Raw genomic sequence first — 17883 nt, forward strand, 5'->3', positions numbered from 1 at the left:
CATGGCTCTGAAAGACTCAACTCACTCCACTGATGCCAGCCACCAGCTACAGTTGATGACTTCGCAAGTTCGTACTTTCAGTCCACACCTCTTCCTTTCGCTGGGCACCAAACTTGTCTACATTCCGAGTGCTCCGGCGAACCCCCGGGCTTCGCTTTCCGCCTCTCACACTAGGAAGCGGCGAGCCGCTTCTAGTGCCCACGCAGCTCCTCGGCTGCCCGGCCTGGGTTCTCCACCCTCGCCCCTGGAATCGGCCTCCCTAGATTCCCTTCCCTCTTAAGGTCATCTGGAAACGGGCTCCAAGGGGCGACCCTGCGCAGAAAACCAAATTCCATCCGGGGCGGGCAGGGAGTGCTAGACTCCAAGGAAGACGTTTCCCACATTCGGTGGTGAGGACTGTTTGGCGGCACGGCCAGCGCTCTCAAGGATCCTCTTCTGCGCGGGAATACGAAAATACGCCGTGTCAGTCCCTGACTCGAAAGGAAGGCCTCCAGAGAGCCCCACTAACCATCTAGCTTCCTCCACCTTCCGCCTGCCAGGCCCGCGGCCACCGCCGGCGCGGGAGCCCGGCCCACCTCTGCCCGCGCGCCTGGCCTTAAAGCGGTCGTTGAGTTAAGCTTCCTCAGACAAGCGGTGGACGCACCGCGGGCTTTTCCTGTTTGAAGGCTATAGCGTCACACAGCAACGCGCGCGAGAGAAGAGAGTATTCTCGCGAGAAGTCCAGGGGTGGCCGTGATGGCGGCGGCAGGAGCAGGACCTGGCCAGGAAGCGGGTGCCGGGCCTGGCCCAGGAGCGGCCGCAAATGCAACAGGGGCAGAAGACGGGGAGATGAGGCCGGTGGCAGCGGGAGCAGCGGCTCCTCCTGGAGAGGGGACCTCTGCTGCTCCGACAGCTGAGCCCAGTTCCGGGGAGGCTGAAGGCGGGTAAGAGGTCCTGCGGCCAGAGGAGGACGCGGGAGGGAGGCCCGCCCCTCGCGAATCCCGCGGCTCCTGGAGCCCTGCCGCCCGCCCCCTGCGAACCCAGGCCCCGCCGCCAATGGCTCGCCCTGCCTCTGCGCTGCTTGGCCCGTCCCCTCTCGAGCATATCTCGGATAACGCCCCTTCCGCACCTTTCACGGGCGGTGGGAGCTGAGGCTCCTGTCGTTATCTCTGATTTTTGCACCCTGGCGGGAAGCTGGTAGCTCACACTTTAACGGGAGGCCTTCACATATTCCAGAAAAGAAACCACTTTGCAGTGCCAGACTGGAAGAAGTAACGGTCACTCTGAAAACAGGGTGGGAGAGCTGCCTCTCTTTGAACCTCTCCCAGGACCAACTAACCCAGGTAGATTGTCTGTAAAGGCCGGTTAGGCTTCCCTGTGCTCCGTGGGTCCGCGACTGTCTGACATGTCCACCTTCTCAGTATCCTGACAGTACCTTGGGCATCCAGTCTGAGATCAGGCTTAGCTGAAAAAGCTGCAGGAGTATGAAGTTCGGCTGTAATTTGATCATCATCTTTGGGAATAGGCATTTTGAGGTTTGTCTTGAGAATTCTTACTTGAGCACTTTCATTATCTTATAGGGAGGCAAACTTGGTCGATGTAAGCGGTGGCTTGGAGACAGAATCATCTAATGGGAAAGATACACTAGTAAGTATTTTTAGTTGTTTGCAAGACAAAATAGGGTTTGTTTTTAATTATTTCTTCTTCTTCTTCTTTTTGCGACGGAGCTCGCTCTGTCGCCCAGGCTGGAATGCAGTGGCGCGATCTCGGCTCACTGCAACCTCCTCCCCCCGGGTTCCAGCGATTCTCCTGCCTCAGCCTCCCGAGTAGCTGGGATTACAGCACCTGCCAACACACCCGGCTACTTTTTTTGTCTTTTTAGTAGAGATGGGGTTTCACCATGTTGGCCAGGCTGGTCTCGAACTCCTAACCTCAGGTGATTCTCCCGCCTCAACCTCCCAGAGTGTTGGGATTACAGGCGTGAGACACCGCGCCCGGCCTTGTTTTTACATTTTTAAGCGAATCAAAAATACATTCAGGCCAGGCACGGTGGCTCATGCCTGTAATCCCAGCACTTTGGGAGGCTGAGACCGCAGGATTACTTGAGACTAGCCTGGGCAACATAGGGAGACCCCCGTCTCTTAAAAAAATAAAGTAAAATACATTCAAGTCAACTGATTTGATTGTCGAATTGCTCTGACACAGGAAGGTGCTGGGGATACGTCAGAGGTGATGGATACTCAGGCGGGCTCCGTGGATGAAGAAAATGGCCGACAGTTGGGTGAGGTAGAGCTGCAATGTGGGATTTGTACAAAATGGTTCACGGCTGACACATTTGGCATAGATACCTCGTGAGTACTTTTCATAGTTTTCATGAGAATTGCTCAGTAAAATAAATCTGAACATGCTCAACAATTAGTTTGTGGGCAAAATAAATGCAAAGTATTTCCTGTGTCTCCTAACCCCTATTCAGCAAGTAGGATGTTGAATCAGGAATTGTTTTAATTCCCTTAGCATGTTATCTGCTTACTGAGGGCACAGCCCTGGTAGACACAAAGGTGGGTATTGCCCTTCCTTTTGAGTTGACAACCTGGTTTGGAGACAAAAAAAAAAAATGCAATTACAAAGTGTTATATAAACAAATTTAGGACTATATAAACCTTGTGTTGGTGTTTTGGATTTTTCAGAAAGGATTAGTGTATATGTGGATAAAGCCTGTTGTCCAAAATTTGAGATGACCCATGCTCTTTATGCCTGAACCATCCTTTTTTTCCTTTCTCATTGCTGCTGACTCACTCCTTTAGGTATATTGTCTACTCTCCTCAGCAAACCTATTTCCAATCATGTACCTCTTCTAGTGAATTAAAATCATATTGTGATTGAGAATGAAAGACTTTTTTCCTTATACTGACTCACTGTCTATTGGAATAATTGTACTGCTCGCTCTCTGTAATGTTCTTTATGGTTTGTATTATACTAATACATTTATAAAAGACTATCTAAAAATAAAGCTGCATTATCCTGAAATTAATCCACCTTGGGTGAGATTGTGAAGAAATACACGTGTGTGTGTGTGTGTGTGTGTGTGTGTGTATAGATATATGTTTTCTTGTTTTTTTCTTGTGACCGGGTCTCGCTCTGCCACCCAGGCTGGAGTGCAATGGCAGGATCACAGCTTGCTGCAGCCTCGAACTTCTGAGCTCAAGGGATCCTCCTGCCTCACCCTTCCAAAGTGTTGGGATTACTGGCATGAGCCACCACACCCAGCTTTCCTTTATAATCTGTTGTATACTTTCTAGTTAAAAGGTTAAAGTGGGTTTTAGAAATGCTGATGTCTCAATTAACATGTGACTTGTGATTTAGGAAAGAGTGTTTTTAAAAAGAAAAATACTGAAGGATCAGGAAGAAATAATTGATCTTGGTAGCAACATCTGCTGGGAACACACACTAGCTAAGCAAGCCTGGTCTCTTAGAGAGGCCTAAGATTAGGGCCACTTTTGCCAGAAAAATTTGTTTGGATAGACAGTTTAGGAAAGGAAATTTACTAGAGAGATAACTGGGAGGAATTCAAGGAAGAATCAAATCACAGTTCAAAGTTTTGGTAGCTTTGGAGACAACAGTTTGTAACTGAATTTGAAAAGTTATATCTAAAGCCCAGTTAGATCCTATCCATGGTATCAAGTTAAAAAAAAAAAAAAAAGGTGGGGGTGCCAGGTGCAGTGACTTACGCCTGTAATCCCAGCACTTTGGGAAGCCAAGGCAGCCTGATCACGAGGTCAGGAGTTCGAAACCAGCCTGACCCACATGGTGAAACCCCATCACCAAAAAAAAAAATACAAAAATTAGTTGGGCACAATGGTGCGCGCCCGTAGTCCCAGCTACTCGGGAGGCAGGAGAATCACTTGAACCCGGGAAGCAGAGGTTGCACCCCAGCCTGGGTGACAGTGAGACTCCGTCTCAAAAAAAAAAAAGGCCAGGCATGGTGGCTCACACCTGTAATCCCAGCACTTTAGGAGGCCGAGACAGGAGAATGACTTGAGCCCAGGAGTTCGAGACTAGCCTAAGCAACGTAGTGAGACCCTGTATCTACGAGAAATAGAAAAAAATTAGCTGGGCATGGTGGTTCACACCTGTAGTACCAGCTACTCAGGAGCTTTAGGTGGGAGGATTGCTTAAGCCCTGCAGGTTGAGGCTGCAGTGAGCCATGATTGTGCTACTGCACTCCAGCCTGGGTAACAGAGTGAGACCTGTCTCAAAAAAGAAAAGAAAAATAAAGCCCAGTTAGGTGGGATGGATTATCTTTTACAACTGAGATAGAGAATGTGAGCTAGCGGGGTATGAAAAAGGCTGCTCTTTACACCTGTTTGTATTTAAATTAAAATAACTACTTACCTACCTATCTTTAGTATAAGGCTTTGTCTTCTGTAAATGAGCTTATCACAATAGTCTGTTTAACAGAGGAGGTTCTATAGAGAAGTGAAGGTAAGGAAACTCAGCTTTAACATTTGTAAGAATGTTTCTTAATTCCATGAGGGTAGCAATAGTTGGTAAATGCTTGTTAGTCTTCTCTGAGGACACCCTAAGCTAGTTTCAGAGTCCAAGATAAACCTTTGTTCTGGTATCTTCTCTTCTAGCTTAAGCCATTTATACTAAAGGTCTTCTGTCCTTCTGTTACTTTGCCCTTTGCAAGACTAAACTCCTGTGCTTTTCCTGTCATCCTGTGCAATCACTACTATGTTTCTCTTCTCAAATGCGTTGGTTCCTCTGTTGCATCCGTCTCTGCCATATTGTCTTTCCCCTCCTGGCCTCTTCCTCTCTTGCCTTCAAATAGGCAAGTCCTCTCTTGATGTCAGGTGATCCACCCACCTTGGCCTCTCAAAATTCTGGGATTACAGGCGTGAGCCACTGTGCCTGGCCTAGTTATTTACATTTTTAATTCATTTTTTCTTACATTCTGCCTGCCCTTTCCAGCCACATTATTGACACCATAGAGATACACCTTAGACTACTTTGTCCTCTTCTATAGCTGGCCTGGCATATTCTTTTTAGGTGCTCAAAAAATAAACAAGATACCAGTGAGAACCTTCTAGATGCTGAATTGTCCAGTATAACGGTTAAGGTCTTATTAACTTTTGTGACAGAAAAATCCAGGTATTTATAAAAAATATGAGCCCTGTTTTGGTTTTGACAGCCTTTTTACATTTTAAGACTATGTTAACATATTAACATTTTAATTTACCTGTCACTGAGGGGAATGGATTCATGTTAACTTCTCATAAAGAAGCGTACAGCCTGCGCAACATGGCGAAACCCTGACTCCATAAAAAAATACAAAAATTAGCTGGGCATAGTGGCTCATGCCTGTAGTCCTAGCTACTTGGGGAGCTGAAGTGGGAGAATCAACCTGAGCCAGGGAACGTCAAGTCTGCAGTGAGCTATGATTATACCAGTGCACTCCAGCCTGAGTGGTAGAGTGAGACCCTGTCTTTAAAAAAAAAAAAAGTGTGTGTGTTCCCAAGTTCACTAATTTGTATAATTTGGCTCTTCTGCAGATCCTGTCTACCTTTCATGACCAACTACAGTTTTCATTGCAATGTCTGCCATCACAGTGGGAATACCTATTTCCTCCGGAAGCAAGCAAGTAAGAACAACCTCTGGAGTATTTGAAGACGATTATCCACTGGAAAAGAAAAGGGATCTGGGCTTAGCAGAATCAGGAGACCTTTGCCTAGTAGCTGGTATAAGTTCAGTTGGGGTTTAGCTCTGAATAATTGCAATTGCCCATTTAAGGTCACATGATGACTCCATTTTGCTGCTTTAATAGTTATTTTCTGGACCACTTATTGAGTATTCCCTTGGTAGTAGAGATGTAGTACTACAGATAACTGTTTCTTCCTTTTTGTTTTTGATAGACTTGAAGGAAATGTGCCTTAGTGCTTTGGCCAACTTGACATGGCAGTCCCGAACACAGGATGAACATCCGAAGACAATGTTCTCCAAAGATAAGGTAGAGGTGGAATTAATGTAATTGGAGTTATACTAAAGAGTTAGGTGGAACTTCTAAATATACTCCCTAACAAGTACTTTCTTGCCAGTTTTTAATGAATATATGACAGTGGATTCAGTGATTACCTTGTTCTTTTTTTTTTTTTTTTTCAAGATGGAGTCTTGCTCTGTTGCCCAGGCTGGAATGCAATGATGCGATCTCAGCTCACTGCACCCTCTGCCTCTGGGTTCCAGAGATTCTCCTGCCTCCGCTTCCCAAGTAGCTGGGATTACAGGCATGCGCCACCACGCCCAGCTAATTTTTTGTATTTTTAGTAGAGACAGGATTTCACCATGTTGGCCAGGCTCATCTCCAACTGACCTCATGATCCACCTGCCTTGGCCTCCCAAAGTGCTGGGATTACAGGTGTGAGCCACCGCACCTGGCCTGTTCTGATTTTTTTGACCAAGGGTCTCCCTCTGTCACCCAGGCTGGAGTGCAGTGGTGTGATCGTGGCTCACTGCAGCCTTGACCTCCTGGGCTAAAGCAATTCACCTTCCTTGGCCTCTCAAAGTGCTGGGATTACAGGTGTGAGCCACTGCACGTGGCATCTTTTTAGTTTATTTTTTCCAAAATTATTTTGGAAATTGTCAAGGTGGAATGTAGTGACACCATCACGGCTCACGGAAGACTTGACCTCCAGGGCTCAGGTGTTCCTCCCACCTCAGCCTCTCAAGTAGCTGGGACTACAGGTGCACACCACCACATGCAGCTAGTTTTTAGGGTTTTTTTAGAGACAGGGTTTTGCCACGTTGCCCAGGCTGGTAGAACTCCTGTACTCAAGTGATCCGTCTGCCTCAGCCTCCCAAGGTGTTGGGATTACAGGTGTGAGCCACTGCACCCGGGCCATTTCTTCTTAGATTTGCCAGTTAACATTTTGCTACATTTGTTTTATCTCCCTATATATCTGTTTTTCCCTTAAGCTGTATGAGACTACATTGTGGGTATACTTTACCCAATATTCTGTTATACAGCCACAATGCCATGATCATAATAAAAAAATTTAACATTGGTGCAGTACCACTAATTTATAGTTCATATTTGTAGTTTCTCAGGATTATTTTTGTGTTAATAATATTCTCCTCCATAGCTACCCAGTCCCTTTATTTATTTATTTAATGAATTAAAAATTTTAAAGTGCTTAGGCAGTTGTTTGGCATGATATTCCTCAATTTGCATTTTTTTTTTTTTTTTTTTTTTTTTGAGACGGAGTCTCGCTCTGTCACCCAGGCTGGAGTGCAGTGGCGCAATCTCGGCTCACTGCAAGCTCTGCCTCCCGGGTTCACGCCATTCTCCTGTCTCAGCCTCTCTGAGTAGCTGGGACTACAGGCGCCCACCACCACGCCCGGCTAATTTTTTTTTTTTTTTATTTTTAGTAGAGACAGGGTTTCACTGTGGTCTCGATCTCCTGACCTCGTGATCCACCCGCCTCGGCCTCCCAAAGTGCTGGGATTACAAGCGTGAGCCATCGTGCCCGGCCCTCAATTTGCATTTGACTTTCTTCATGATTAGGTTCAGGTTAAACTTTTTTTTTTTCCCGCTTTAATAGGGACGGGTCTCACTATGTTGCCCAAGCTGGTCTTACACTCCTGGGCTCAAGCAATCTACCGGCCTTGGCCTCCCAAGGTGCTGAGATTACAGTTGTGAGCCACCGTGCCTGGCCATGTGTTAAACATTTTTGGCAAGAATATTACATAAGTATCATGTGTGTTTTAGACTGTCACATCAAGAGGTATATAAGATATTGGTTTGTTTTATTATTAGTGATCCTAAATTTGACTAGTTGGTTAAGGAGGGAGCATTTTATCTTTGTGCTAAGTAATCCTTAAGCCATACATGGAGATTATGTGAGTACTTTATTCTCCTACTCCTTTTAGCCACCATTGATTATCCACCCCTGAATCAGTTGTTAGAGTAGTGGTTGTAAATCAGAATACATTCTTTGGTTGCAAGTCTTCTGTAAATAACTTTCCCTCATTCATTTTTTTCCCTTTTAAATATCACTGTGGATTATTTTTTAAAAATCAGTGTGTTATAGTCCATTGTTGGAATTTTTTTTTTTTTTTAAATTGAGACAGAGTCTGGCTCTGTCACCCAGGCTAAAATGCAGTGGTGCGATGTCTCAGCTCACTGCAACTTCTGCCTCCTGGGTTCAAGCAATTATCGTGCCTCAGCCTCCTGAGTAGCTGGGGCTACTGGTGCATGCCACCATGCCTGGCTAATTTTTGTATTTTTTGGTAGAGACAGGGTTTCACCATGTTGGCCAGGCTGGTCTCAAACTTCTGACCTCAAGTGATCCGCCCACCTCAGCCTCCCAAAGTGCTGGGATTACAAGCCTGAGCCACCGCGCCCAGCTCTTGTTGGATTTTTTTATTTCTGACCCTCACGTTGTCCCAGATTCAACCATTGTAGCCCTATCGGACTGACTCCTGAAACTCTTTGATACTCCCCCATCCGTTTTTGAACTCTTCCTTACTTTCTGGAACAACAAAATATTCCAGGCTTTCTTTGTACTTTGCCTGGTTCCTTTTAGTAAAGATAGTTGTCATGGAGCTAACTCTGGTGGTGGTACTTTTGAAGATTATCTAAATAGGAGGCCAGAAGATGAAGGTCAAAAGTCGTTTCAGTCATGCAAGCAGGAGTTGGTGAGATCCACAGTCACAGCAATGGGGATGGAAGGGAGTCGTGATTGGAGTGACATTTCTGAAATTTTAAAATTTATTTAGCGAGTGTTTAGGTGTAAAAATTGTGAGAGAAGAGTCAAGGACAACTCTTACTGTGTCTAGCTTATTCTGGGTGATGACTGGTTCTAAGTTATCAGGAGCAAGAATAGAAATCTGAAAAGCAGATTTATGAGGTAAGATACCAAGTTCCATTTTAGTCACAAGAAGTTTGAGGTCCCTTTAGGATGTCCAGATAGAGATGTCTCAGCTGGTAGAAATAGGAGTTCAAGAGAGAATAATTTAGGAGTCATCTTCCAATTGACAACCAAGGGACTGTGACAGAGCTTTTCTCTCCAACTGGAGTGTAAGCCCTACATGGCTAAGGTTTGTTTATACTTGTGGAAATCCCCATAATCTGTATATTGTGTGTATGCAATCAAATATTCAGAGATTAAAAGACAAACATGTAAACCTTGTATAACACCATGGGGGGAAAAGCTAACATGGATTTTTCTCTTGATTCTAGCAAGGTCTTTGAAAAATGCTGTTTTCTTTCTTTGTCAGCATATCTTTGACTGCAGCGGTAATAGTCTTAATTTATTTTAAAAATTAGGATATTATACCATTTATTGATAAATACTGGGAGTGCATGACAACCAGACAGAGACCTGGGAAAATGACTTGGCCAAATAACATTGTTAAAACAATGGTAAGTAGATTAAAATTGATTAGACTTGACATTTAAAAAACCATTGTTTTTTGTAAGAATTAAATAATGTTTTATTGTCTGATTGTGAAATGATAAAATTAGAACAACTTAATGTTAAATCTTTGAGTGTGAGATACAGCTAATTGTGAATTTTAGTAGTTTTCACACACAGAATCAGTGAGATGCATATTGTCTTAGGTGAACATTGCCCGCATACACCTGGTTTTATGTATTGAAACTTTTGTCCACAGTACTTTTCCAAGAATAATTTTGTATTGAAATTAGAGACCATTTCTTTTCTTCTATTAAAAAAAATGTTATAGGCAATAGTGTCCTTAAAATTAAAGAGAGCACCTGGGGAGAAGTCAACAGCAAGCTGTTAACAGTGCTTATCTTTGTGAGATAGAAGGATAGGTGAGGATTATGAAAAACTTGGGCACTCTTTGTGTTTCTCTGTTGTTTGAATTTTTTGATGGTCACTGATTATTTCTTAGAAGGAAAAATGATACTATCTTTTTTGGACACTGCACCTAGGAATTGACTTTTAGAGTTGCTGGTTGATTATTAATTCCATACTTTTAAGTATAAAATGTTCATTAATAGTAAAACACTGCTTCTTTTTAGAGTAAAGAAAGAGATGTATTCTTGGTAAAGGAACACCCAGATCCAGGGAGTAAAGACCCAGAAGAAGATTACCCCAAATTTGGACTTTTGGATCAGGTACATTAATATGTTTTACATTTTCTTTTTGATTTTAAGCCACTCGGGTATAGGTAATCAGGTTCTGTTTACATTTGTATATTTGCCACATAACACACTGCCATTATATGCACATAGCATGGTGGACTCCAAAAAAATAGTGACTGATATGAGAGTACTCACCTTCAACCAAGAGACCAGTGTTTTATAGTGTTTTCGTTGTGGGTCTTCCCCAAAATGTTATGAATTTCTTCAAATCACTTTTTAACTTGTTTCCTCACTTGTAACATGTAAAAATGCTATTTCAAATTACTTCTAATCTTCCTGCCATCTTAAATTTTGCTCTTAAAAACATTCTTTGTTGTGAAAAGAATTTGTTATGAAGAATTTGTGTTGCATATCTAACATAACAGGCAAACGAAAATTGCTGTTTTCTGTTCAACAGCAGGGTTCACATTTGACAAATCAGAATGTCAAATCTTAAAGCTGTGTCTTTACATGTTTGATTTGCCAGCTTTGAAAATGGAAGATTCAGCCGGGTGCAGTGGCTCATGCCTGTAATCCTAGCACTTTTGGAGGCTGAGGCAGGAGGATTGCTTGAGTCCAGGCGTTCAAGACCAGCCTGGACAATATAACAAGACCTGTCTCTCAAAAAAGAAAATGCAAGATTTCACATAGAAATTTAGATTTCTGTCTTGTAAAATGTAAACATCTGACTGCATGGGGCCTGAACTCCCACAGGAGCTGAGTGAATGGGGCTTAGGCACTCTGGTTTGCCCTGTGCCCTCTCCTGCCTCTACCCAAGTTGATTGATTAATTGCCATTTATCGCCATTCTGAAACTATTCTGATCCTTACACTTGGCCTACCTCACACATACTTGCAAGGGTGCTTGCTGGTCCTTAAAACACCCAAGTTTGGGACCCTGCAAGCTTCATTGTTTAGAATTGTCCATTTCAGACTGTGTGTGGTGGCGCACGCCTGTAATCCCAGCACTTTGGGAGGCTGAGGCAAGCAAATCACTTGAGGTCAGGAGTTCGAGACCAACCTGGCCAACACAGTGAAACCCCATCTCTAGTGAAAATAGAAAAATTAGGCCAGGCATGGTGGCTCATGCCTGTAATCCCAGCACTTTGGGAGGCCAAGGCTGGTGGTTCACCTGAGGTCAGGAGTTTTGAGACCAGCATAGCCAACATGGTGAAACCCCGTCTCTACTAAAAAATACAAAAATTTAGCTGGGTGTGGCAGCAGGCGCCTCTAATCCCAGCTACTCGGGAGGCTGAGGCAAGAGAATCGCTTGAACCTGGTAGGCAGAGGTTGCAGTAAGCCAATATCGCGCCACTGCACTCCAGCCTGGGTGACAAGAGTGAAACTCTCTCAAAAAAAAAATAGTAATAATTAGCCAGGCGTGTTGGTGTGCGCCTATAATCCCAGCTACTCGGGAGGGTAAACCAAGAGAATCGCTTGAACCTGGGAGGCAGAAGTTGCAGTAAGCCGAGATCGTGCCACTGCACTACAGACTGGGCAATAGAGTGAGGCCCCATCTCAGAAGAAAAAAAAGAATTGTCAATTTTATTTCCCATTTTGTTAGCATTCTCTTGTTTTATGAGCATCCAGATTGACTGACTTACATAGACTCCTTTTTTAATTGGATATATTTTTGCAGGACCTTAGTAACATTGGTCCTGCTTATGACAACCAAAAACAGAGCAGTGCTGTGTCTACTAGTGGGAATTTAAATGGTAAGTGTTTACATATCTCATTGCTGAAATATTTGAAGCTATTGAATCCAGTTGGGCCTAGAACTGGCCATTCTTTGGGTTGACCCTTAACCTGGATACTTACTAAAATGCCTTTATAGTTCAAACTCAGTTTTTAGGAGCTAGCCAAGGATTTGGCAGATGGTAATAAAGGAGAACTTTTTGTCACTTTACAAGACAGTTTGGTCTTGAGTGAGACAGGTTTAGCATAAAACAAGGAACCATTTCAAGGTCAGATTTGCTGTGTTTATATCTGTATCCTTATAACCAACATTACCTTTAGAAAGATTCAGCTCCTCTCCACTCCTTTTCTGCAATTCAGCTGTTACTTTTAACAGATTTCCTGTGCCCATCTTCTAATTTTTCTTGCCCTGAAACTTCAGCTCATTCACATGATAGCATTTCTATATTAACCATGCATTGCAGCTTGTTCTTCTGTTAACCCATCTAATAGCGGGAAAACCCCTCGTTACTAATGGTTATCTTAATAAGAGTTGGGGTGGCTGAGAGATATTTAGCTGTTCATCTGATATATGGGATCATTAACCTGACTTTTGGAGTATTCGCGTCTTAAATATCTGATCATTTCTACTGTTACTAATATTTTAAGATGGGTTGGAAATAGCTAGTGTGTTACCTTTTTACAACATATTTTCCCCTTTTAATTGTTAAAATTTGACAAATACATGGTGCCACTTCTGTTCTTACAGGTGGAGCCACTTTTGGAGGTGAATTCCTCCACTGTCTTCTTTCAGCCTGTCAGACTTAAGTATTTTGTGGTTTGGAAAATGCTTTTTGCTAAGCTATGGTAGAAGCTAAAAACTACATAATTTGAAGCATTATGAAAATGGTGGCAATAGCACTTAATATGAAACAGTAGTTGAGTTTGATGTTAGTATTTAAGAGCTTGTATGTTGTCATATTCTGCCTAACATGGCCAGCCACCCCACTTATGTACTGTTTGCTCTGTTCTGGATGGATCTGAAACTTCTTAAAATAATCAAAATGCAAATGACAATTAAAAATGTAATTGTGGCGAGGCGAGGTGGCTCACACATGTAATCCCAGCACTTTGGGAGGCCGAGACAGGCAGATCACCTGAGGCCAGGAGTTTGAGACCAGCCTGGCCACCATGGCAAAGCCCCATCTCTACTAAAAATACAAAAAATTAGCCGGGCGTGGTGGCAGGCGCCTGTAATCCCAGCTACTTGGGAGGCTGAGGCAGGAGAATCACTTGAACCCAGGAGGCAGAGGTTGCAGTGAGCCGAGATCGTGCCAGTGCACTCCAGCTTGGGCAACAGAGCAAGACTCTGTCTCAAAAAAACAAAAACAAAAATTTAATTGTTTTTTGATTATGGTTGTTCAAACTAGAGATGATGACATTGCAGCAGTTTAACATTAAACTTTTATGAAAAATAGGAATAACATCTGAGATGTTCACCAAAGGAAATTCTGCATAAAAAGTCTGGTCCTGTATATGCAGAATATGACCCACCTTCAATGTCTGGATCCTTTTTATTGCAGCAGAACTGCTAGTAATTCCCAAGCTTGCCCCAAATTAAGATTTAGTACTCTGCAGTTGTTTATGTAAAGGTGTTTTCCTGCAGTTCAGGGACATTTCCTGGAAGAGGGAAAAATAAAACTAATTGAGAGGAATTTGAACTGGACAAAAATTTCAAAGTACCTATTTCAGAAATACACAAGGTAATCTTCCTTGTGGCTTTAGTATGTAGCTAAATTTTTTGTATAAAATATGTAAATTGTCTATTCCTATTAATTGCTTTTAGTTCTACAAGCCAGATTAATCTAACCTGAATTTTAGTGCATTGGCACAATCTTAATAAATGTTGTATTTGACGAATGGGTATGGAACTAAAAATTGCCTAGCAAATCGAAAGCCTTCTTTCTTATTTGTGTCATGTGCAACCACGATGGAGATCTAGCAGTACTGGAGAGAAACACCTTTTTAGTACTTCTGTTTCCGTTTTCCATGCTGGATGTATTTTGTCTTGTTGGATATTCAGGTTCAATGCTTTAGCAGATACTGTGCTTTTATGATGTTTATGGACTATATTGTGTAGTTCAAGCAAGTGAACATCGACTTACAGTGAGGATATTCTCTTTATGGGTGTTTGTATTAATTTGGATGAAAAAAAATGTACCCATACAGTTGTTTTCATTCTTTTTAGCTGTGGGTGTTTGTGATCTGAATGAGTGAAAATGCATTTGTGTCATGCCCTGAGAAAGTATACTAATAGTTGCAGTTTATTAGGAACAAAGGTTGAAACTGTAACTCAACCATCATAGTGCTGGATTCATTTGAGCTTATTGCCAGAACCCGGTGTTCCCGGGCTATGAGATGCTCAGTAGATTCTTTCAAAACTAGGGTGAAATCCAATATGCCTTTGGAAGGAAATCCTCCTGTGGTGTTACACAAATGCACATTGGGTGTGTTGGTCCCTATGGAATTTCAGTGTCCACATGGTGCTTCCCTTGTGGCTCATTGAAAGTGATCTGCCTTTCTTCAAAGGGGGAATTGCAGCAGGAAGCAGTGGAAAAGGACGAGGAGCCAAGCGCAAACAGCAGGATGGAGGGACCACAGGGACCACCAAGAAGGCCCGGAGGTGCGGAGAGTGCCCACCCCACCCCACTTCACTATTTAAGTATTATTTGGTGCTGGGAAAGTCCAGCAGAGGGAGGAGAGTTCAAGGGTTGGAGGTTAAAAAGCCTGTCCATTTTTTCCAAACCTTGAGCACTTTGAGGGACAAAATAACCCCAGGTTGGAGGCTGGGCGCAGTGGCTCATGGGTGTAATCCCAGCACTTTGCGAGGTCAAGGAGGGTGGATCACTTGAGGCCAGGAGTTCAAGGCCAGCCTGGCCAACATGGCGAAACCCCATCTCCACTAAAAATACAAAATTAGGCAGGTGTAGTGGTGACCGCCTGTAATCCCAGCTACTTGGGAGGCTGAGGCAGGAGAATCGCTTGAACCTGGGAGGTGGGTGGCAGTGAGCCAAGATCATGCTACTGCACTCCATCCTGGGCAACAGTGAGACTGCGTCTGGAAAGCAAAACAAAAAAATAATAACCCCAGGCTGGGCGCGGTGGGTCATGCCTGTAATCCCAACACTTTGGGAGGCTGAGACAGGTGGATCACCTGAGGTCAGGAGTTTGAGACCAGCCTGGACAATGTGGTGAAACCCCATCTCTACTGAAACAAAAAACAAAAAAATTAGCTGGGCCTGGGGGCACGTGCCTATAATCCCAGCTACTCGGGAGGCTGAGGTGGGAGAATTGCTTGAACCCAGGAGGCAGAGGTTGTAGTGAGCTGAGATCGCACTATTGCACTCCAGCCTGGGCCACAAGAACGAAACTCTGTCTCAAAAAAAACGAAACAAACCCAAGTTTAAGTATCGTGTTTTATACATTTGTTAGTACAAAATTTATTGTGGTAACAAGGATAGTGTCTCCTGGTGATAAGCCTGGGGAACCTAGGGAGTGAAGTTCTGTTAAGAAGATTTGAGAAAGGATAGGTGGGGAGGGAGTGAAACCAGTGTTGAATGTTAGCTCCTTAACTTTCTGCTTCTCCCTTCTCATGCCTTTTCCCTTCCCTTTGTCTAATGCTGAGGTGATGAAATCCAGGTTGCTTATTTATTTATATATTTTTGTGAGACAGAGTTCTGCTCTGTCACCCATGCTGGAGTGCAGTGATGGAATCTCGGCTCACTGCACAAGTTATTTACTTAGATTAGCAAGATAGCAAGTGCTTATGTCTCTGAGCTTCTGTTCATTACTTTATAATAATCAGTATACTGAAGAATATCACCCTAATCTCCCCCATTCCTCTTCTCCCTCCCCCCCAATAATGTACCAGCTCAGTTTCATAGACATCAATTCATGTTTAAAGACCCCTGGGAGGATACCCACAATCTACAAGTAATTTAACGAACACTACCTTGTTCAATAAAGCTAATCCTTTTCACTTCCTTGTTTTGCCTGAAGAGGGCAGAGTTACCTATTTGAGTAATGAGAAGTATTTGCTGTGAAGTTGCATGTATTCTAGCTGAAATAAACCAGAGGCCTTTCTTACACAGTTGAATGCATTTGAGCTAGAGGGGGTTTTAGTTTCTTGATTTTATTTTTTCCTTTCTGCAGTGACCCTTTGTTTTCTGCTCAGCGCCTTCCCCCTCATGGCTACCCCTTGGAACACCCGTTTAACAAAGATGGCTATCGGTATATTCTAGCTGAGCCTGATCCCCACGCCCCTGACCCTGAGAAGCTGGAACTTGACTGCTGGGCAGGAAAACCTATTCCTGGAGACCTCTACAGAGCCTGCTTGTATGAACGGGTTTTGTTAGCCCTACATGATCGAGGTATGTAAAGTATTGGAGATCATATGGATGCAGGGTTACTTTGAACTGCCGTCATTAGCCTGTCAGTCTAGAATTAGGTGTACATCTCAGTCTGTTGCCACTGCCTCACCCCCATCTCTGACTAGATTCATCCAGAATGTGCAAGAAATTCTGTTCCTTCCTATAAGCTCCAGCCATTTTATATATATATATAACAGCCACCCAGGCTGTAGTGCAGTGGTGCAATCATGGCTCACTGCAGCCTGAGCCTTCCCTGTTAAAATCAGCCTACAAAGCCTCGAAATTCTTTCCCACCTTTTGCCATTTTTTCTTTCTGTGGAAGTCATGGGGTTCTCCCCTGATTATTTAGATTGCTCCCTTATCTCACCTAATGGCCTGGTAATAAAGTAAGATTCAAACCATACGCAGAGGTAGAGAGATGAATTACAGTGAATACCTGTCTTAGTCCCTTTGTGTTGCTACAAAGGAGGACCTGAGGCTGGGTAATTTGTAAAGAAAAGAGGTTTATTTGGCTAAAAGAAGCATGGCACCAGCGCCTGCTTCTGGTGAGGATCCCAGGCATGTCCACTCATGGCAGAAGGCAAAGCGGAGCAGGCATTAGATGCAAGAGAGGAAGCAAGACAGGGAGGGAGGTGCCAGGCTTTTTTTAACAACCAGCTCCTCAGAAACGAATAGAGTGAAAACTCACATCCCCACATTCCGCATTAATCTGCTCTTGAGGGATCTGCCCTCATGACCCAAACACCTCCCACCAGACCCCACCTCCAACACTGGGATCAAATTTCAACCTGCACTTAGGAGGATCAAATACCCAAACTATAGCGATACCTTGTACACTTTTCACCCAGATTTTAACAGTTCAAGATTTTGCCACGTTTGCTTTATCTGTTTCTTTGTCTCTCTTTTTCTGAATTAAAAAAATATGTCTATCACCCTATGTACACTAAAAACTATGCATCTCTTTAAAAACGTGGCTATTGGGGCCGGGCGCAGTGGCTCACGCCTGTAATCCCAGCACTTTGGGAGGCTGAGGCGGGTGGATCACCTGAGGTCGAGTTCAAGACCAGCCTGACCAACGTGGAGAAACCCCTTCTCTAGTAAAAATACAAAATTGCAGGCCTGGTGGCTCATGCCTGTAATCCCAGCTACTCGGGAGGCTAAGGCAGGAGAATCTCTTCAACCTGGGAGGCGGAGGTTGCAGTGAGCCGAGATCGCGCCATTGCACTCCAGCTTGGGCGACAAGAGTGAAACGCCATCTCAAAAAAAAAAAAAAAAAATGCGGATATTTTCTTTTATAACCGAAATAATTCCTTGCTATCATCCAAATTCAGTTCATAATCAGATTTCCTTGATGGTCTTAAATACTGGTTCATCTCCTGAGATATTTATTAATTACAAAAGGAAAATTGTCATTTAGCAGTGGAGAAACCTGGCAGGCATCATCTTAATCAAGTGACCAGAGTGAACATCACTATTTTGATAGCATATGTGATGCACTGAGGGGCACAACATTACCTCATTGGAGTTCCTGAGTAAAAATAACAATAACCTTGACCTTAAAATGAGGAAACGCCAGGCCGGGCACAGTGGCTCACACCTGTAATCCCAGCACTTTGGGAGGCCAAAGTGGGTAGATAACCGGAGGTCAGGAGTTTGA

The 17883-nt window shown here is 43.7% G+C and overlaps 1 protein-coding gene across 3 annotated transcripts in view; it reads left to right on the forward strand.

The window, feature by feature from the left end:
• The first annotated feature begins 664 nt into the window (after positions 1 to 664).
• Positions 665 to 17883, forward strand: part of ASH2L (ASH2 like, histone lysine methyltransferase complex subunit) — a 30282-nt gene continuing 13063 nt past the window's right edge. Inside the window, exons 1-11 of one of the 3 annotated variants that reach the window (XM_032144192.2) lie at positions 665 to 923; positions 1560 to 1626; positions 2185 to 2330; positions 5532 to 5620; positions 5892 to 5986; positions 9302 to 9397; positions 10022 to 10117; positions 11762 to 11837; positions 12566 to 12583; positions 14386 to 14479; positions 16009 to 16226. In XM_032144192.2, the coding sequence (XP_032000083.1) occupies positions 736 to 923; positions 1560 to 1626; positions 2185 to 2330; positions 5532 to 5620; positions 5892 to 5986; positions 9302 to 9397; positions 10022 to 10117; positions 11762 to 11837; positions 12566 to 12583; positions 14386 to 14479; positions 16009 to 16226 (1183 nt within the window). In that variant the 5' untranslated portion in view covers positions 665 to 735. Of the gene's footprint in view, positions 924 to 1032; positions 1323 to 1559; positions 1627 to 2184; positions 2331 to 5531; positions 5621 to 5891; positions 5987 to 9301; positions 9398 to 10021; positions 10118 to 11761; positions 11838 to 12565; positions 12584 to 14385; positions 14480 to 16008; positions 16227 to 17883 lie in introns of those variants that run through there. The other 2 variants (XM_032144194.2, XM_032144193.2) reach the window with 2 other exon arrangements.

This window comes from Hylobates moloch, unplaced genomic scaffold (assembly GCF_009828535.3).
Source record: "Hylobates moloch isolate HMO894 unplaced genomic scaffold, HMol_V3 SCAFFOLD_22, whole genome shotgun sequence".
Classification (NCBI taxonomy): Eukaryota; Metazoa; Chordata; class Mammalia; order Primates; family Hylobatidae; genus Hylobates; species Hylobates moloch.